Consider the following 21,655-nt stretch of genomic DNA (forward strand, 5'->3'; position numbering starts at 1 on the left):
GATAAATTATATATTAGACACATTGTAAATAATGCACACCGTATTTTAGAAACTGACAACATCATGGTTCTGGTTACTGATTTATTAATTTAAAGATAGAATCTCCAAAACAAAGAAGATCAGAAGACTACAAGATAAAATAATGGTAAAAAAGCATCACTGTTTCTATTATCTGAATAGATGAATGCCAGCTGAAAAATTCAGACATACTGAAGAGAATCAGGTTAACTGGAAATTGCATGGAATGGCAGTCAAAAATCCTTTCACAGAAATAAAAAGCTGAAAGAAGGACAAGTGTTCACTCTTGTAAAGGAAGGAAATGGTGTTCTAGTATAAGGAGTTTGTGCATTGCAGGAAACCATCTGGGTATCCTGCAGCACAGAAAAGAGGAAATAGGAGTAAGGAAGCCGTTGAGGGGCACAGAGCAAAGGCAACAGAGAAACAGACTTTTACAAGAGAAGGAAGCCATATACAAAGAGAAAGAAATTCATCCTCAAAATTACATGGGAAAGAAGGAGCACAGAAAAGCTTGTAGAAACTTTTAGCAAGACTTCAGGACCAGAAGTCATTCTGACCCATACAGCAAATCAGACAGCTTCTTTAGAATAAAAAAAGGATCTAAAACCCCTTGAAATTTAATGGTTTATTACATATGAAACAAATAATATGTACAAACAAGCATGTTATGACTATTCTAGATGTAAGAGGATTAAAGAAATATAAGAGCTATTCATGTTCTGAATAAACTGGTTTTTAAAAGTTTCTTCAGGCATTTGCAAAATCATACATCATACCTTTTTATTCCTACCTATATACCAATAAGAAGTTTTCAACACAGTTTAGATCACCAGCTGGTTTTCATGACTCAGTCTTAGAAAGGGGAGGCAGAAACACAATTTTTGCGCAGGTTTTCCAGTTTTCTTTCCTGTACATGCATCTGCTTTTTTCTCCCGCTGGATGCAAACTCTCCAGTGCTGGAATGTGCTTTCAGAAGGATCTCAGCCTCATAAGGAGGCAAGGCATGCCTCCCCGCCAGTTCTAGCATAAGGTTCACCTTTCTTGTCTCACACAAAAATCGCACCTAAACAATGCTTTGTTGTCCAAAAATAAGCAGTCCTAGCAGTAACAGAATATATAAGAATAGCAACTGCATTAGGCTATCAAAAGTGACAACCTCACAATTATTAATACGGGAGACTGTATTGGAAGTCATCTAATACTGCTAAAAAGCCAAAGCTTGTGAGTATACTGTAACATTGACTTGCATGATACACTGAAATTAGTCACAAAATATTACGGATTAGCACAGCAACTTAAAGTGGGTCATGAGAGACAGAATGTGTCCTGGCTCAGGGGTTCCATAACGCACAGCAGTCCAAAACATCCAGATACAATTCACAATTGTACCCCAGTGCCTCATATATATATATATATATATATATAAAAATAAACCAGTATTTTCATGCATAGGAGAAAAAGATCAAGATGTCTTATTCCCCTCTACCTTATTACAGGTAATAATAAACAGGTCCTGCACCTTCAGAGGTTTTGTTTGGATAAAATAATCTGTCTTAACTTTTCTTATACAAAGCTGATAATGACTTTGTTACAGTACTTCTTTCTGTGAGGAAGGAAACTACTCCTTCACCAAGAGACAGCAATACTGCTTTATTGAGTTTTTTTTTTTTTAAAGCAGATGTACTCACCTGGACAATTGAATGCACTCCAACTGTCTGCATCGCTTGGCTTTCATCATCTGATGCAATAGCTACAAAACTAAATCCCCGAAAAAGCTGGTGTGCATTAGCACTAGGTGGGATACCAGGTGAATCTGAAAAACACATCACCTACTTACAAGCAGAGTTTTAAAAATGTAGAAATGAGATTATGTCTACTCTGGAAAGTAAGCTACAGCTTTATTCTATAAAGTACACGAACATTTTCTGCAAATTCCAGTTTCTGTGAGGACCAAAATACAAATAAATACTAAATTGTTTTGCACATATCTAGAAACACAACTGATAATCAATGATTATGAAGATCATATTACTGTCAGACAATATTTTATTATACAAAAAACAGTACTTTGCAGAAAATATCTACATATAGCAACATATCTATGCTATATTTATGGAGGAGAAGCACTCAAATTTTCTATTATATTTTGAATGGATCAGTGTAGAACTATGCAGAGACAGCTTGCACTGAAACAGCAACTTTGCCATGCAAAGACTGAAATGACTAAGCTTCTATGTTTACATAGTACGTAGAGTCACCATCATGAATTAAATGAAGCCATAAAATATAGCCTTTAAAGAGACACACAGATAATCTTTTTGAATTAGAAAAATGAGATTACTTAGATAAGTAAAATTGAACTTCTGTATATGTTTTGTTGCTGAGGATTACTTTATTTTTTACATAGGACAACTCGGTTGTCCCTTGTGATATATTTACACCGATGACCACAAAAACTTTTATAAACTATGGAATACTTGTCTGTGAGCATTCATTTAGCCTAGCAACACCTGGAAGAACAAGACACTTTACATAAGCTGAACAGGAAATACGAGTCCAATTTTTGAATATGTAAATTGTTTAGTTCTTCTCTGTTTACCTTTTGGAGTTTTTGCTGTAAATTCAGGGTCAAAATAAAATGTATCTTCAGGTCTGCCAGTTGCAGGTTTAAAAGGGGGATGGATTTCTCTCCTGTACAATTTCTGAGAAGAAGGCATAAGCCAGAGTGAATTAAAAAGTTATATCACACTACCAAACATTTAACTAAGAAAATAACTGAATTAATTTTGAATTAGATACTCACATTCCAATCTATTTTGGAAAAGAATGCATGCCTCTTAATTTCTTCAACTCCATCTGGACCTGCTCCTTTTATAATGAAGAAAAATATCTGCGAATTATTTCCTTCTTGATCAAAAAGAATGACTAGCAAAATTATATTTCTTATTTCTTCTGCATTAGTTTTAGATGTATGAATAGCAGAAATGATAATATTTTGTTGATCATGAGAACAGCAAACAGGCAAACTATGTTCCTACTTCAAAGCCTATTTTACACAAGAAACTGTAAACTTTTTTGGTCAGTTTAATGATCACTGATGTTATTAATACTATGATCAAATTCAAAGTACTCTGCTAAACACTTTACCTAATCTGTTTGCTGGGTTTCTTTTGAAGAGCATTCGCAGAAGACTCTGTGCTTCAGGACTCAAGAACTGGGGCATTCCAAGTTTAGCCCTATAGAGCAAAAACAATTAATAGCATACAAATACATTTAGGTTAAGCATTAACTCTGCATTCCCCCTGTCCTTTGTCATTCAACAAATCCATATCAAACAAAATAGCATCACTGAGAACTTGCCTTCAGACATCAGAAGCAGAGTAAAAGTGCTGTCAGTCATGTAAACCTGTAATTTCTGTTTGGGGTTTTTTTTCTGTTTTGAGTACTATAATATTTTTCAGTAATGACTCAGGAACTTAAATAGAGGAAGAGGTGGTAAAAAATGTAGAAAAGAATAGTTTTAGGATAACAATTTATAAACTTGCAATATTTTTGTAATATGTTTTGATCTACTTTTCAGTTATTACCAAATGACATCAAACAAGCAAATCCACTTTGATGGTCAAAGACATTTTAGAAGGGGTAAGAAAACTACCCACAGTATGACATACACCAAGAACACCCAATCAAAACAACAGGAAACCTAAGCTAGAAGATAGAAATTGTATTAAGGTAGGACAGATCTTGCAAGATTAGTGGGTAAAAAAAAAAAAGGCAGAAAAGATCACTCCCTTCCTTCTTTCTTTTTGCTCCTCCTCAATCCATTTCAATTACTACTTTACAACTCGTTGGTCTTGAATTTTTAGATTTAAGTTTTTATAGTTCTGTCATTATTTTTGTTTTGTAATTCTCACCATATTTTTCTCCTCCCCATTTAATGTTGAACCTCCATCCTGTCACTGTTACTATGTCTCACTTTTTTCTTATGACCATGGAGAGGATGGACATAATTCCCTCCTTTCCACTCTTCATTCAACCTGTAGCTTGCATTTTTCCATAACAATCCAACACAAGCTTTCTCTGTCTCAAGCAGAAGATGTGTTTTGCCTTGTGTTCCAGCTATTTGTAGATGCCCAACCCCTTGTCACTTCAGCAAGTGCATACACATTGCCATCGATTCACTATTCATTACTTTAAAACTCGAATTTACTCGATTTTCCATTCCTTTCTGCATTAAAGAAACCGGAGGGGGAGAGGGGTAGGGTGGCAATGGAATCTGAAATAACTTTGCCTTCTTTGGGCTCTTCAATAACATGCTACAGGCAGATCAAGACCATGAACTGAGTAGAAGAACGGGCAGTGGGGAACCCAATGTTTCCCCGATTGCCATGCACCACTAGCAGCTGAATTCTTACTCATGCACTTTATATGCAGTGATTTCATTGCATGTTCACTTGATGTCACTTCTGCTCACAGCAAAGCATAAGAGCCACACTGTAAGAAGGAAGCAAGGAACACATTGTCTGCAGAAGCACAATGGTATCATTTACAATGTTATTGAAGGACAGAGAACAGACAAGTAAACATGCTAGGACTGTGCTGGAGTGGGTGGAAATCTTTGTCCTATTATAATCCAAAACAGCTCCAACAGTAGGATGCAGCCCTGGAGGTTCAGCATGAGAGCTCAACTGCTTAGAAAAATCTAAAACCAAGCCAAAAACATAACTGCCATTAATCTTATGGAGGAGTAACTCAATGAACAGAAACAGAACACGTAGAAGAAATTCTGGAGGACTGGTATGTACTGCAGTCCACAGTGGAGTGAACTGGAGGCCCTCACGCAAACCACAAGAATTAAGACTGTCGTTGCTCCCTCTCCATCATGAAGGAGCACCTTTCACAAAACCCTTTACTGGCCATGTGACACAGCAGAAGAAAAGGCAATCACCAGGTCCTCAGAGGTCCTAGGTTAAACAACCACATGAGTGACAGCATTTTTTTTCTGACATGCCTGATGGACAAAGACAAAGGCATACCTCTTCAGTAAAGGAGAAAAGATGCTTTAAAAAGTTAACTATATTGCTGCAAACTACGATTTCTTCAAATTGCAGAGTTTCTCAGTTTTATGTAAAACACATAAGAATAAACAAAAACTTGTCTTGGTAACGTGAGACATAAAGAGCCCAGGAAAACATATGCTGCAAGGAGGACACATTTGCCGTGGATTTTCAGGAACAGAAGGTAAGAAAAGCAATATATCTTGAATGAACACTATGAAAATATAAATTTGTATGCACACCTGTCCATCTTAAACAGTTTTATGAAAAAATCAAGGAGAAATATAGTACATTTACTAGTACACAGAAAATAAAAAGAAAACATACTGCCATTCTTATGGGCCAGACAAAAAATGTGAACTTATCAGAAAAGACTTTAAAATATCTTCTGTTTTTCAGCTGTTTGTTACCAACAGCAAAATAAATTTACATGTATGTAATAATCATAAGTGTACAGAACATTGAAACAGAGGTAAAATTTCTTTACTTCATACCACATTTTTTGTGCAGCTCTGCAACTAATAACAATTACAAAGACTAGAAGGTGAGAAAAGAAAGAAATTGGAAAGGAAACTAGAGATACATGCTCAGATGAAATCTGAAAGTAGTTATGAACGTCAATTAACTGTGGAGATGCAAGGAGGATACTCTACATGGCAGCTGAATACAGAATATTTTTGTAGCAACAGCGGGAAGACTGTTGAGGAACAGAGTGGAGTCACATGCAGGCAGAGAAAAGAAGAGAAAGATGTGACTCAAGAGACATGGATGGAAAAAATGCATGGCTTCTGAAGTAAGTGAGAGTGCAGCAGAACTATTCTCAGACTAGCTTCTTGTAAACAGGAGGTGGTCAGAAGGAGTTTACGCTTGCTGTGAATAGATAGAACCTTTTAGTTAAAGACATTTAATAATCATAACATGAAGATTTGAATTGGCATGGTGTCGAGGCAGCAGAAGAAATTAGCACCACTAAATACATTTGCAAATATAAAATGAGGAAGAAAAACAAGGGCAAAGAATAACATAGCATGTATGCGTTGTGAAAGCAAAAGCAACGAAAAAAGAGTTTGTTTTCTAGCGGTTTTCACAGTCTAATTACTTTGAAAAAATATGAAAGAATTTCATATAAATACTTTTCAAAATAGGCTGTTGGTGCAAAAGAAATGCTGGCTTTGGTATATAGGTAGACAAGTGGTAACAGGACTAAGAATAACGATAAACAATGAAGCAGAAAGCGATCGAGAAAACTAAAATAGTCTCATGAGCTTCCATGGAAAAAAAATGGTATTAGTAAAAAATGGCTGGAAACAGAGAAGTGAAACTGTGACATGAGGAAACAGAATTGTTTGCACAGCGTTAGGTTACAGTCCTACAAGCAGGACGATTATGTCACAGGTTGTATTAGTTCAGAGAATATGTAGGGCATCAACAAGGAAAAAAAACAAGCAAAAAACAGGCCTTCACTAGCAAAACCAAGTATATTAACTGCATGAAGGAAAGCAATTTCCACAATATAGCTAATGCAAAACCTATACTGGAAATAGCAAAGGGGAAAATTGGAGCTTGGGCAAATTATAGGAGAGTACATAGGGAGGGTGCACTTTAGCGAGTAGAAGTATCAGGAAAGCAAGTTGTTGGCAGCACCAGTAATATTAAAGAAGTGAGGAAAGGAGCTGATAAGATAGAGAAGGACAAGGAGAGAAAATACTTTCTAAAAAAAAAAAAACTGAAACAAAAAACATCAAGGAAAAATGCACACGTTACCAAAAAAGGATAAGAAAGTTTAAAAAATATTATGGAAATAAGATGGGAAAGATCATATGGCTGGAGAAGTTATTATTACAGATTAAAGAGCTGCTATGAAATTCTTTGTACCTGGTATGGGGGAGGAATAGAAAGGCGAATTAGATAGGCAGCAAAGGGAATTAGTAGTATGGAATAGGGAGTGAGGATTTACAAGTACCTTTGGAAATGAGGGAAGAGTAGAAATTAGATATTGCAGCCCGGAGGGCATCCCTGTAGAATACCTGATGAGATATATAAATAAGAGTGTACTCACTTGAGAATCATAGTCATGGTTTCTTTTCTGTCTTTCCCTTGGAAAGGTAGAGTACCAGTGAGCATTTCAAACTGTATAGAGTAAAACTTTCATCAATTACATTACCTGGACAAAATCTAATTTTTGACAAAACTACTTAGCATCTTAACCTTCCAAAATTCATGCATGTTAACAACCAAGTCTGTGCAAAACAACTTCTCATTGTACAATTTAAATTACTATGAACGTCGAGCAGCCTTTGCCATTTTTAAAGCTGCAAAATATTTTCCTATATCGATACCTCGCTTTACATGCTTTTATCTGAGCATTTTAGACTATAATGTTCTGTGTTCCGTTTGAGCCTAAAGAGTTTATTCTTGGAAGACTTGATCTATACAACTGTATTTTAGTTTTCAAGAGGGTGGAGGGGTAGGGAAAAAGATTCTGCTTGCAAAAGTTAGTGACGATTTCTCCTCATGCAGAGATATTTAAAAAGGTCAAGTTTTTTAAAATTGGCATGTACATAGCCTTCATTGGAAAGGGGAAAAAGGTTAGTTGATTGACAAAGACATGCATGATGAAAAGTGGTTACCGTATGCATACAGTGGAAATAAAGCCTGAAGGAACACATAAGAGCTACACAGTACGTGCATGCACATTCTACAGTGCCTGGTAGTAGGCAACAGACACTGTTAAAATACTGATTTGTTCTGAAAATGACTGAGTAAAAATAGATAAAGGCACTTCCATCGGGCTGCAGTATACTGCAGGGATATCAGATCTAAGTGAGGTACTGAAAGCAGCCTGGCAGCAGTCACAGCAGCCAACACTGTGAGGCAGAAATTCTGATTTTTGGTTTAAGAACTGCAAAATAGTTTAGTTTAATGAAATTTCATGGCATACACTTAAAGCCATCAAAATTAAAATCACTATAAAGGAACCCTCTGAACCGCTTATGCAAACTTAAGTCATCCTGAACACAGGATATCCCTCCATTCCTCTTTTCTGGTATGACCCAAATGTTCAGACTTCTAAGCATTAAAAATGTTCACAGATAACTTGAGTGAATAACGTGTGACAGTAGTATTCTTAGATTTACAATCAGAGCATGAAGCTATCTTCATTCTTTTGTTTGTTTAGAATGATCTTCACAAATTGCACTTGCAAAGAAAAATTTTAAAGGTAAATTTGTAGTGCTGCACATTTCCCTTACACTTGCTTGAAATAAAAAAAGTTTCTTTAGCAAGCTCCTATTTGTCACAAGTATACACACTTGTATTAGTAACTCGGCATATGTGTTCTTTGTCTCCTCCATAACTACTCTAATTGCAACATCAATAGGCCAATAGTACTTTAAGAATAAGTTAACGTTGGCCTTCCCAGTTATCATTTTTATTTGAGCAGAAGAGTACCTCAACAAATACATAATGCTTCCGGAAACTTTAAATGACTGCTTTTAGATGCCTGGCATCCCTTCAAACAATCACCATTTTAAAGGACAAATTATAATATACTTCTCAATGATGTTTTAAACATACCTAGTGTCTAGCAGCAGGAGAAAAGAGGCCAAATGATTTGTTGAGATTCCTTTCTAGTCTCCGTTTCTATGCTATAATTTCTGTTCCATCTAGATACTGTGTGCTCATACCACATCAACAACCAATTGAATTCTCAATCAACACAGATTTCTAATTAAGAATGAGAGTGGATACATACAGATTGTCTAAGAAAATTACCATGCAAACTAGAAATGCAAGGAACAAAAATACGTCTTAGAGAAAACTGCACTGTATTCCATATACTAATTTAGATAATTTGCTTTTTAAGGTCATATTTTTGCATCCAAAGTAGAAGCCAGAGTGTTTAAAATGCACTTAGACTGTGAAAGCTATACCAGTCACATCCAACAATTTAATTTTAACATATGTGCTTTATAAGCACAAAATTATGTTTTCCAGCTTTATAAATAAAGCTGAAGTTTAACTACATTTGCGTTACCGACCACAAACCAACTACACTGTAATTAACTTTTAATTGACTGTGTTCTTACTGATACAATGTGCAGTTGTGAGGGTGTGCATCCTCATCTGTCTGGAGAGAGTTTAGTTATCAGGTGCTACTTTTACATAGTCAGTTTTCAGATCACAACAGCATTCTAGATGATTAAAAGGTGATAGGATGACTTATTTTCAGACACAAGTCTCTCTCGTACTACAAAGCACACACATTAGTTGTACTGTTACAGTCATATGTAGCAGAAACAGTAAGAAACAAAAACATTCCCTTTAAAAAATACAATTATTTAATTTTTATGTCAAAAACGCACACAAAGATTATAAATATTAAAAGCTATTCAGCATTCCTAAAATACCAAACATGATCTATTTTTCTTTTCCAAAGCCATATTTGATACACACATTATTTCCCCCGACCCTATAATTTCATAGAACTCCTTGCAGAAACACCATAAGCAACTGAGCAACTATATCCCATATCAGCTCAGTGTCATTTAGATTTTGATGTGTGAGAGCAATAGCTGTCATTATTCCACTAAGCTGTAATTACACTCGAGACTAATTAGAAAGTTATCCCTCATTTTTTTTTTTCCACTTGAGAATAAATTCAAATTTGAGATTTGGATCTAAATTTTTTCCCCACCTTAGAATAGACAGTATTTTTCCTGTATGCTTTAGTATTCCTGTTAGTCTCCGTAACATTCAAACTACAATAGATGCATAATTTCTTAATTCAACGATAACAAAAATATCGCATATTGTTAGTCTTGATATAAAACCTAGCCCACGTTCTTGATCCGAACTCTGTGGTATTGTTATTAATTTCATATAATTTAGACTTTTTTTAGTAGTTAGAATTCATTTAAAGCTCACCTTACAGTTTAATGTTTGATTTGTTTCACCAAAACCTGCAAAGCACAGTTTTGCTATTATTTACATTTACGAGAAACCTACCATTAAAACACCAAAAGACCACCAGTCCGCACTCTGTGTATGGCCTCGTCTATTAACAACTTCTGGTGCCATATATTCCACTGTTCCACAGAAAGAGTAGGCTTTTTTTTCATGATCAATTGACTCCTTACTTAAGCCAAAATCTGGAAGAACAAAAGAATAGTTCTAAATTTTATTATTTAAATAAAAAAATAAAAAAATAATTCATGGTTAATACTTTCACCACAATGTGAAATGTGGTGCTTTTATAATTCATGTATATACACCAAAATATACATATGGAAATTACAGAATTCTTCTCCCCTCCCTGCACTACCACAGGTCTGTAACATCAGATATATTGTAAAGCAGATATCTTTTTTATATATTTCATTTATTTCAAAATAATTACACACTGTTTGCTCCACAGCAAAATTACCTACCAGTTAAAATTACTTATTTTACCATACTGTTTACCAAAAAAAAAAAAAAGAAAATGCAAAGATTTTATTATGAACAGAAAAGATTCAGGTGTTGCAATTTCCCTTTATTCACCTGTCAATTTGATATGTCCTTCCTCATCAAGCAGGATGCTAAAAAACAGTAAAAAGAATAAAATTAACTAAATAAAATATATTTTAACTGTTGTTTCAGACAATGTACTGACAACATTTAGGAATAATCAGAACAGCATACACAAAGACCAGCAGAATTGAACGTGCATGCAGATCATTAGAATCATTAGGAGGAGATACTTTGAAACTACACATTTTCTTTTCCTTGAATTCTACCTTTTTAAAGATTATGAAACATAATCAGCATATGAGAGCTTTATTTAACTATCTGGTTAAATTCAGCACCATATGTAGTAATGTTTATCTTGAACTTTCAGTGTTGGCTATCTGCAGCGTGTCATCACAATTGTTAAAAATAAGAGATATAGTTCTATTTCTCTTAAACTTAGCAAGATGTGTTAATACAATGTATGTTTGCCTATGTATACAAAATGGGTATTCATTTGTAATTACTGTTTCAAAGGGTGTTAACCACTTCAAATAACATCAAGTAACATTCTCATGTTGTACCAAAGGACAGGACCCACGGGCCCAGTACTTCGAAGCAGGCCTTGTGCTTCCGCCTGTTTGTTGCAATCAGAAAAAAGGCCATGCTTCTCCGAGAAGCCAACTATCCTTAACCACCACTGAATAAAATTGCAAAGCAGACTTAGTTCCTCCAGCTTCTCCTGTGGGGAGCTGCGTTTCACCCTGGGGATGAGACGTGACCCAGGCACACGCTACTTCTCCAGTTCCCCTGCTCTTTTCCTCCTTGGAGTTTCCATGACATGAAACAGCCCCACAGTACAGACAACTGCCTGTAAGAGTTACTACTATCTCATCCATAACTTGCAAGTAATTTCAAACTTTGGCAGGTTTTTTAATCACATACACTCAAGGTTTTAAACCAAATCTTTTCAGTAGGTATAGACACACATAATTTTTTTTTTTTTATTATAAAAATACTATGTCTGAGGCAGTAGCTATTTAGTCTTCTGACAATTACTATTTCATTCTTTTCCTCTTTGAAGTAAATGTTAGCAAAATAACTAAAGTTCTCTCACTTTGCTTTTTAAAGATCTTTTTCCACTTGGTAAGCTTATTTTTCCTCACTTCTGAATTACTTAACACTCTCAAAGTTTAAACATAATTCATTCCCTCTTCACTTGTAACTGCAACCCCATGCCAAAAGTCTCCACATTTCTGATTCGAGTACGAAGCTTTCCCTTCTTGTTAGTCAGGGCTAAACATTTATAAACTTGTGTCTTTTTTCCAGGAGATACACAAAAGAACAAGCTATCCTAATGGAAGTTTCACATAACAGCCAGGTTCTGTGATACTTATTACTCATTTTTCCTCTTTTCCACTACTACTGTAGATGAGACAGTTATCTCCCACAGACTGTTCAGGTTCTCCATACAGCCATAACAGAGAAGTAGGATCACCAAGACCATCAGGACCTTACAGATTTCCTTGCAATGAGGCAACTATGTCATCAAGCACGCATTATATCATCACTTAGATTCCTCTCCGGGTAGAGAGTAACACTACAGCATACATTTATATCTGAAAGGTTCAAATGTTCCAGATGATTGCACTGACATTTTCTTCTTTACATCATCTAAAACTAAAAAAATTACTGGAGGAAAGACATAAACAGGAGACAGAATTCAGTCATTTGAATGAAGCATGGATGACTAACATATTGATACACAACACCATACCAGAATTGCAACTTCAAGCTTATTTTAAGTTTTCAGTGTAATTATGTGATCATCAATATGTTAAATAAAGCCTGTTACTTACTATTTTCATATTTTATTTTAAACTTTAAACTCCGTTCTGCTCTTACTGCAGTGGATTTTAAAAATCAGTGTTGGAAAAGATGTTTGGTGTTAGGGTTTCAAAAGCAAAGATATAACATTCAACTGTAACTTTATATCGTGCCTTTGTTCTAAGTTTATCTCTAGCACAGAAATTCTAGAATAACAACAAAAGCAAAAGATCAGTAAGAACTCTTCTCCATTGTACACCCTAAACTACCTGGAAATGAAAGGTAGGAATATTTCAGTATACTCTTTACTTAAAGTAACATGGATTATAGCACTGGCCATATCATTCTGAAACTAGATGCTCATGTTCGAGTGGAAATGAAATCTAACCTATTTAATTCAAATAATCCCCACCTCCCTCCCTGTTCAGTTTATATAGTAAATTACTGAATTATAACAGCTGGAAAGAGGAGCGCGTAGGTAGTAGTGCTATAGAAATCAAATTAATACACTGCATTTGCCACAGAGGAGTCTTACTTTTCTGGTTTTAGGTCCCGGTATATTATTCCAAGACTATGTAGATGATCTAAAGCAAGTGCTAATTCAGCCAGGTAAAATTTAACATCATCTTCTGTGAACATCACCTGGAAAAGCAAAACAATGTATTTTACATGTAAAATCCGTAACGTTTACAGCAGTACCAACCAAACAATGGTAACAGTGGTTTTGCAGAATGGTTCTTCATAATACTTGAATTAATTTCTATACAAAAACCTAGAAATTCCAATTTCTTGGTTAGACGAAAACTAGGATTTTATAATCAATACCATTTCACCATACATACTTGAAAAAGAACTTCTGAAGCCAAGCTCTTATTATTCTTTCTGCAAAATAGAGGTTATTTGCTTCTGATTGTTCAAGAGAACAGACACATTGCAGTGGGACTGAAAAATTTTGGGAAGCGTTTAAAGAACATGACTACCTCTTTATTGGATGTGACCACTTCATTTCCAGACAACAAATGGACTAAAGAAATCTAAATGCCCGAATTTTGTCTACAAAGTCAGAGAGTCAAGAAAAGCATATACATCTCATTTTTGAGGAGATTGTCTCTAAGCACTATGGGAAAGAAGTTACAGTAGTGATGGTAAAACACCCAAGATGCAGCCTGAGATGTAACTGCAGAAAAGGTAGGTCAAAGAGTAAACTAAGAAAATAACCTATGTAAGAGCATAGGTCAGAAAATGTGGGATAGCAATCCCATATTTTCTGTTAGGAAGATAAACTAATCCCTGTTTAGATTCAATTAAATGAACATATTGTCCTAATTACATCAACAACTGTTGTAATCCGCTGACAGAACACATTACAATTAAGATTTTCTGAGAATTTAGAAAAAGATAGAAATAATAATAAAAAATTCCTGCGTGATTTGATTCTACCTCAGTTACTACTCTGAGTCTCTCTTTTTTGAGAATTTAATACCAATATCTTTAGATACAGCATATGGGCCTGGGGGGTGGGGAACGGGGATGGGGAGCACAGGTGAACATTATTTTAAGCAAGAGTTAAGAGTGGCGAATGGCAAATACCATGTATTTTCCCCTTAGTAGTTTAAAGGGAGAAAGTGATAGCAAAGCTTGTACAAGAGGTTGTTACTGATGTTACTTCTACAAAAGCGCCAATATTCAGTACAGGCACATTCAAGAAGGGAAGTTTCTATAAGAAACATTTAAAAGCTCAAATAATGAAAGATCCCATGAGGATGGTAATACACCCACACTATGTTCTTTAAAAACATTGCATGGAATTCATCTCTCCTAACCTTAAACATCTGCAGTGTAGGCATCTAGCTCTGAATAAATAACTTTTCCCTTTGTAGCCGATGAGGAAAAAGCAGGAACTTTTAGGCTGCAGTTTATCTGATCTATTTTAAAATCACGACTTGATAGGAGGATGACATTAATTGCATCCAGCACGCCCATTTCACTCCATCAGGTATGAACAATTAGCTGATCCAGGTACCTATAATGCATATTTCTTATCTAGCCATATTAAATCTTTTAAAATCTGAGTCGCTCAAGACGAAAAAGTCATCAGCAAGAAAGCAATACACATTCTTTCTTGGGAATCGCGATAGTAGTATGGATTTTAAGAAAAAAGTATCTCAATTTTAGAGTGCTAAGAACTTTTTACTTATCTGCAGCAAAATGAACTAAAAGAAGCAAATTGAAACACATGGCTTCAATGAACTAAATATAATCATTTATGTGGTCAGCACACAAAATGCACCACATTCTGCTCTCCTCTTGATAACCCTACAACTTTGCAGTGGTGACCCACTGCTCCGGATACTCTGTAACAAGGGAGAATGGAAAGCAGCTACAATTACAAGTTCTAGCTACCAGAAACACATTAGATGTATTTAGATCTCTATCCTACCATATATTTGTTGGAAATTTTTGCACGTGAGTGATGCCAAAAAATAAAAAAAATAATTCTGATGTATGAAATATGAAATGCTAGCATTTATTTTAGGAGTTATAATCAAATTAATTTGAGGTAATCAAACTTTTCAAAGTCATTGTTTCACGTATCTTCATAGAGATTTCACCAGCTTGACAAAGGCAAAGTGTTCAAGTTTGGAAAATTACAAAAACAAGTGAAATACAATTCTTGCTTTTTTTATATTTATAAATAATTTTGTGTTCATATGTAATTCATAAAAAAATCTGATGCTTAAAACCAGACACAAATCAGTTAATTTGAATACAACTACTTTATATAAATCCATGCTCTGAGATTCATCTTTAAACCTCTGCAATAAGAGAAGAAAATTTTGCAAGGTGTAAAAAGCAGCACAGAAAGCCTGCTTGTCTAAGCCTTTTTTAGAACAATGTAAATTACCATTACCAACAGCATTTTCATGTCACAAAGTGACTACTTTGTGCAAAAAAACTTAAGCAAACAAAAAACTTAGCTGGTTAAAAAAAGACATTCAAAATTTTATGCAATGAAAAATTAATTTAAAAAGTAAACTCTCCTAATAAGGCAATTTACTGACAAATTTTATCAATAGACAACTTTCAAATTAAAAGTTTACCTCTTTGGATAAACGTGTAAACAAGTCTCCTCCCCTGAGAAAATCCAAAATAAGATATAGCTTCCCTTCTGTTTGAAAAGCTGAAAAGATCAATTAAAAAAATTAAACATCATCTAATTTTACCCACAATCAGAAGAATAACACTCCTAATAATTCATCCGTATTTTCATTATCAAATGAATTATTCTTCTTTCTCTTTTGTGGAAAAAATTACTTAAATGAATTAAGTAACTGTTCCTCTATCATGGACCAAGTAACTCTCATGCTATGTGAAAGCAAAGCAAGTCACCAATGGAATTTCTAAAAAAATAAACTATACTTAGGTTAGTCAGCATTTCATTCCAGATTCTGGAAGTTAAAAGCCTAAATTTAAAAGGGCAAATTAGCAACTAATGCACTTATACTAAAACCTCTGGAAACTCAGCTTAACCAGGAGATCTCATCCAGTTTGCAAAAGAGTGACAAGTAAAACAGTGGAAGCTACATTATTTAAGCCACATCAGAGAGTGATAGAGATCTGACGTTTGAACTATAGGAAAAACTGGATCCTAAAAGAAAAGCACAAACTGAAAAAAATTAACAACAGAAATTATTCTCTATATTTTTTCAGTTTACTTTCTGCATGACATGTTAAGAGTACTGATTTCCTTCCAAACTCCACATGAATATTTTTATGGCTGTCCATACTATTAAAATTTAAAGGCATATTTCTACCAATTTTGATGCAATCGGAAGCAATGCCATTGCATATGTTTTATATAGAGTAAATAAAGCAAGGATAAGAAATAATTAAAAAGTGAATGCCATGTACAAAAGATAAGAGGTTTTTGAAAAGAATGCTAGACTTAAATAGATAACTGCTTTTTAATAAAGCAAAGGGCTACAAGACCCTCAGTCCTACAAAGATACAACACTGGGCATGAAGTTAGCCATGTGCTTACTTTGCATGAGAATTACTACACAGCATGATCAGGATTTAGACAGCTCACTAATTTTCTATGATTCTCTGAACGACAAACCAAATGTTAGGCACTAACTTGACAAGCACCTGTTTTTATAATATATAAACATAATTTTTTCTGCAACTCACCGTAATGTAACTTGACAATGAAAGGGTGGTTAACTTCTACTAGGATATCACGTTCCATTTTTGTTCGAACCCGATCTCGAACTACAACAGAATATAAGCAAGATTTAAAAAAAAAAATAAAAAAAAGAATTTACATCGTGAATCAGTATTTCTCCACCATTTCCTGATGTACTTCACACTGTATCCCATAGTATTACAACTGTATGCCGGTCACTATACTTTACACAGAAGAGACTTGAGAGAGAAATTATTTTACAGCGCAGAGTTTTCTGACAAATCTCTTTATGCATTTTAATTTGCTTCAGTTTCTGCTACTGGCAAAATCTGACACTGGGTAAACAAATTTAACAAAAGCACAAAAGAAAACAACCAGCCTTCAGTTCGCCCTATACTTAGTTAACCCTTTAAACAGCAGAGCAAAACTGCCGCAGCTATGTATAGAAAACATAGCCATTTTCTCTACTGTTAAAAACTAAGCAGAATTAAAGTTATAGCAAAACAAACTCATAAATACAATTAGACTATCATAAAGATGCTTTATTAGTTTAAGTCATTCAAATAACTTGTGCTATTAAGATATTAAGTACCTTCACAATTTGGAAGGGAATTTTTTTTTTTTTTTTACATTTCCTTTCTTTATTATGAACTTACAATAAAAAGAATATCTATTCAATGTAGTGTGTACTTCAGACAATCTTTCTGATTTTAAAAAAGCCTTACTGAGAGTAGAGGTGTGCATGGAGGAGTACATCAGAAGCAGTTACTGCTCAAGCTGCCTGTGCTGTCCCACTGTGGTGGCTCAGAATGGGACATGGATCTGCTCCTATGTAGATTAAGCTGAGGACCACGTGCAGATGCCCTGCATATGGGGCTCGCAATCCATGAAGACAGGCAGGATGGGCAGCTGAGCACAGCACCTGCTTCAGCTGTCCAAGGCAACTCCCCTGCCACTCCACTCAGTGCCTGGTTCCCATCCGAAGCTACAAATCCACCAGGACACAGAGAAAATTCAGAGCTCTTACAGTTGAGAGCTAGCAAAGTTTACTAAACCATTTTAGGATGTTGCATTTCTCCTCTTTTCTCTTATTCTACATCTTGTTACTGGCCCTTTCCCAAATCTTACAGCTTCTTGAAGGAAGCGCCCCAGAGCAATGAAGTCCAGTCCAAAGTTTAAGTTGCTGGCATTCCTTGTACAGTTAACGAATCAGAGTTCTCAGATAAAAACATAACAAGACAGGAAAAAAACAAGTCAAGAAGCAAAAGGGTCTTTTAGAAGTTTAGCTATCTTTTCCCAGAAACAGGCATTTACAATAATACAGGTAATTGTGTAATAAAGTTATATAGATACATTTTCACGAATGAATAAAGTTATCAAGTTTCCATCTCCCTGCAGAACAGATTCCTAAAAATGGAAGCACGTGAAATAAATGCTTACCAAACACAGAGCAAACATCACAGTTGAATTTTGACCTTTACATCTACAGGCATAAAAATGTCACAAGATAGTTATGTGATCTCACTGTTCCAAGGCTTCATTTGAGTTACAAAATTGAAATTCAGAATATTCTTTTTTTAGGCAGATTGGTTGAGAAAAAAATTCAAAAGACTTTTAAGTGCCTATAGCTATGCAACAGTTACATGGATAACAAGCCCTATTTTTGAAAAGCTAGAGAAAGTCCATATTTACAAAATCACAACCAAAAAAAGTATAAAGAACTGAGCTCATTTCAGACATTAGCCATTAAAAAAAAAAGCTAACTTGTGTAGACTATAGTTTCCATATGTGTACTGCTGGAAGTACTGATTTTTCTCGCTGCATTTGATGGCAGACTCTCTAGCAACGATTTGGCCCTGTTTCTCTCCCCATCATAAATGGGCACTGAAAGATGACACCTTCTATCAGAGTGTATTAATAAACTACTCTCTGCACTAAACAAAGTTGTATATGTATACTCTTGGATTTGCTCTAAACATTAAAAGGTTGGACTGTGTAGTTACATCAACGTTTTCTGGCTAATATAGCTGCATTCCTATGAAAATGTTCCCTCTAAATTTGATTTGTGAATCATGCACACCACTTTCGATTAAGAAGTGGTCAGAAAGGGCATTTTTATCTTTAAGCTTAGAACACAAAAATAACTTTATGAAATAGATTTGAAAGAGCAAAAGAACCTTAGGCAAATCAAGTAATACAGCGTATTATTTAAAATTACAATACTGGATCTCAAAAACATTGCAATTATGGAAAACAGAATTAATTTCAGTTAATTTCATATTAAGATTTCAACAGTAACCTTCATCTGCTAACCATTCTACTCTACCTAAAACATGAATTGCAACCCAAAGACACCAAAAAGCATCTGAAAATTCAGATACAAAGCGTTGAAAAGTGTGGCATCCCCCTGCTAGTGTCACCTTTCTGCTCAAGCCTTTTGCGTCCTTGAATTCTTAGTGTCCATGAGTCTCCCTTTCCAACCAAAAGTTAAGCTTCCAATTTCAGTATTTATCAGTCTCTGACATCTGTAGGCAAAACTAGATCCACAGCTTGGACTGTAATTTTTACAAGTAAGGTTAAACCACAATCGAAAGGTGATTGAGAGAAGCCCCCAAATGCCTTAAAAAAGCAACTGCTGAATGACCTTTGACTCCAGTTCCGAGCTATTAACACACTGGAGAATGAAAGGCTGTTGAGGATATCAAAGTACCTTAAATGAGTGGAAATAAATTTCAGAAAAATAGAAAGTAAATAATGAGAATAACACGTGCCACAAAACACAGCAGAATCACAATATAGGAAACTGTTCAAAAGCACTTACACACTCTGTAATAGTTTTAAGTGAAAGTGATACATAATGAGATTTGAGAGACACATGTTCAGCCCTAGATCTTAAGCAGAAAAAATTCAGGTTCAACATTTTAGCAGAAGTTAACGATTCAATGTGAGTTTTTGTTCCCTCCATCATTCTATGAATATTTTCAGATGGAACCGTATGTTAGAATTGCAAATCAATATAATAATCAAGAACATCGGTGAAGTACTACAAGTTGCTGGAACCAAAATTATCATTGCAATTTCAGTGAGTGCAGCCATGAGTTAGAAGAACTACAAATAGACAGAAGTATTAAACAATAGCATAAAGCAACAAATATACATTCTGGTTAAGGGATTAGATTATTTTAATCTACAGTAAAAAAGAAATTACTTCTTTTTTCTTATGGAATTCTACAGTCTACAGAATTGACATTGTTCAGGTTTGAACTTATTTTATTACTGATACCATTCAAGACCCAAACCACCCAAGAAACAAAACATTTTAAAACTCGTTTTTTTGCACAAGTAACCTAGATGATTAACTTAAGATTTTATCAAATACATCCTATATCCAGAACAAATGCCAGAAGTTCTGGGAAAAGGTACTGTATAGTTCTGTTTTAAAGAAAGACTTAAACTCCTGTGCTTAGAACTTTTAGAATAAAACAGCTGATATAATGCACTTTAAAATACCATGACCTAAATATAAACTGAGCAAAAGGCATTAACTGTATCCTTGGTGATACATAGCAAATGGAAAAAGGAAGGATATTAAGTTTCAAATAACAGCTCAGAGGCAAGTCAGGTGGCAGATGTAACACAACTACGCTATTAAACCACCATCACCTAATGAACTTGGCATGGAAAGGAACCTACCTTCCCCTATAGCTATCAATATAGTACTGTTGTTTACTTAATTCTTCTGGATTTACAGTACAAGGCAGTGTATTCTGCTATTTGTTATTTGATAGAAGAAACTTCTAAAATACAATCTGTAGAACTGCATGCGAGTAAAGATTAAGTTTTGGTATAATGTCCCTGATTTCTCTTTTTTTTCTCCTTTTCTCTCTAGACAATGCTTACCTTTCAAGGTGGCCTTTTTCAATACCTTCATTGCATAAAGCTGTCTAGCATCTGATCCTGAGATTTTTTTGACAAGAAAGACCTGCATTGAAAATTAAGAAGAATTCTTTAAAGAAAATAAAGGCAAGTCAGATCAATATACTTTGCTATGAAATCTAAGTAGCCAGTATTATTTCTCATTATTATTCCTCCTAGTACTGTTATTAGCTTCTTCAATAGTTTTAGATTCTGCAAAGCCAAAGAAAAAACTCCTTGAAGTTTTTCCTGCTATTCCTTCATTTCATAATCTGAAAGGTTCATTCAAGACAAACAGTCTGCCAAAAATTATTTTGGTGTAACTTAATTGATTTCAGTGAATAAAAGAAAGGATGAATTTGGATTCTGTCAGAAGTTGAGACAAATCCGAAACACAAAATTCATCTTTTTAATATTAATCTCTAAATAGTTTTGTCTTATTAAAATTCATAAGGCAGCATAGCAGAAGTGCTAATAAAATAATTGTCAGATATTAAAATAAATGTGTGTAGAAAGTTGATTCAGAAAACTGATCCAGAAAACTGAAATATGAATCAATGTATAACAAAATAATTTTTTAAAAGTAACCTATAAAATTACTGGTGTCACAAAAACATGTTGTTTGTTTGTTGACTTTTGCACGTACCAATAAAGTACAACCAGACACAATTAAAGTGTGTTTCATTTCTGTCTTTTCTGTAATTACTTAAGTGGAATTTTGTTTAATACCCTTAAAACAAAATGAATTCCAGTAGAGCCAAATTTTAGATATTGAAATGAAGATGAAAAAAAAAAAATAGACATGCCACAGGTTTTCTGGTTATTTATGAAAAAGCATAGAGACATGTTGTGGTACATGAGAACACTAAGCATGTTATGTGAAATCAATTTTATGTCTGTTTTTGTATCCAGTTCCCACTTGTGTTAACATCCCGTTGCAGTACCCACAGATTATGAGAACATCATTAAGAGACCTTGCAAAGCATGCAAATTACTGTTTTTAAACTGAATGGGAAGGAGTGGCACCTTCCCAAATAATTAGAAAAAAGGGATTATGGGTTTTGTGCTATTAATCCTTTTTGCATAAAGACTAGAACAACTGAGGGCAAGACTGGCATTTTTGCAATACTCTGTGTCAGCTAGACAGTAAATTATTTTTGCATTT

The 21,655-nt window shown here is 34.6% G+C and overlaps 1 protein-coding gene across 2 annotated transcripts in view; it reads right to left on the minus strand.

Annotated features, from left to right (window-relative positions):
* The window catches only part of RPS6KA3 (ribosomal protein S6 kinase A3), an 82,451-nt gene that overhangs the window by 22,789 nt on the left and 38,007 nt on the right, over positions 1 to 21,655 (minus strand). For both annotated transcript variants that reach the window (XM_054187677.1, XM_054187607.1), the window contains exons 4-14: positions 20,476 to 20,557; positions 16,581 to 16,661; positions 15,491 to 15,570; positions 12,925 to 13,031; positions 10,617 to 10,654; positions 10,083 to 10,225; positions 7,135 to 7,205; positions 3,166 to 3,254; positions 2,822 to 2,886; positions 2,618 to 2,720; positions 1,707 to 1,831 (exon numbers count right to left, since the gene is read on the minus strand). In XM_054187677.1, the coding sequence (XP_054043652.1) occupies positions 1,707 to 1,831; positions 2,618 to 2,720; positions 2,822 to 2,886; positions 3,166 to 3,254; positions 7,135 to 7,205; positions 10,083 to 10,225; positions 10,617 to 10,654; positions 12,925 to 13,031; positions 15,491 to 15,570; positions 16,581 to 16,661; positions 20,476 to 20,557 (984 nt within the window). The remainder of the gene's footprint in view (positions 1 to 1,706; positions 1,832 to 2,617; positions 2,721 to 2,821; positions 2,887 to 3,165; positions 3,255 to 7,134; positions 7,206 to 10,082; positions 10,226 to 10,616; positions 10,655 to 12,924; positions 13,032 to 15,490; positions 15,571 to 16,580; positions 16,662 to 20,475; positions 20,558 to 21,655) is intronic.

Source organism: Rissa tridactyla, chromosome 1 (genome assembly GCF_028500815.1).
Source record: "Rissa tridactyla isolate bRisTri1 chromosome 1, bRisTri1.patW.cur.20221130, whole genome shotgun sequence".
NCBI classification, from domain to species: domain Eukaryota; kingdom Metazoa; phylum Chordata; class Aves; order Charadriiformes; family Laridae; genus Rissa; species Rissa tridactyla.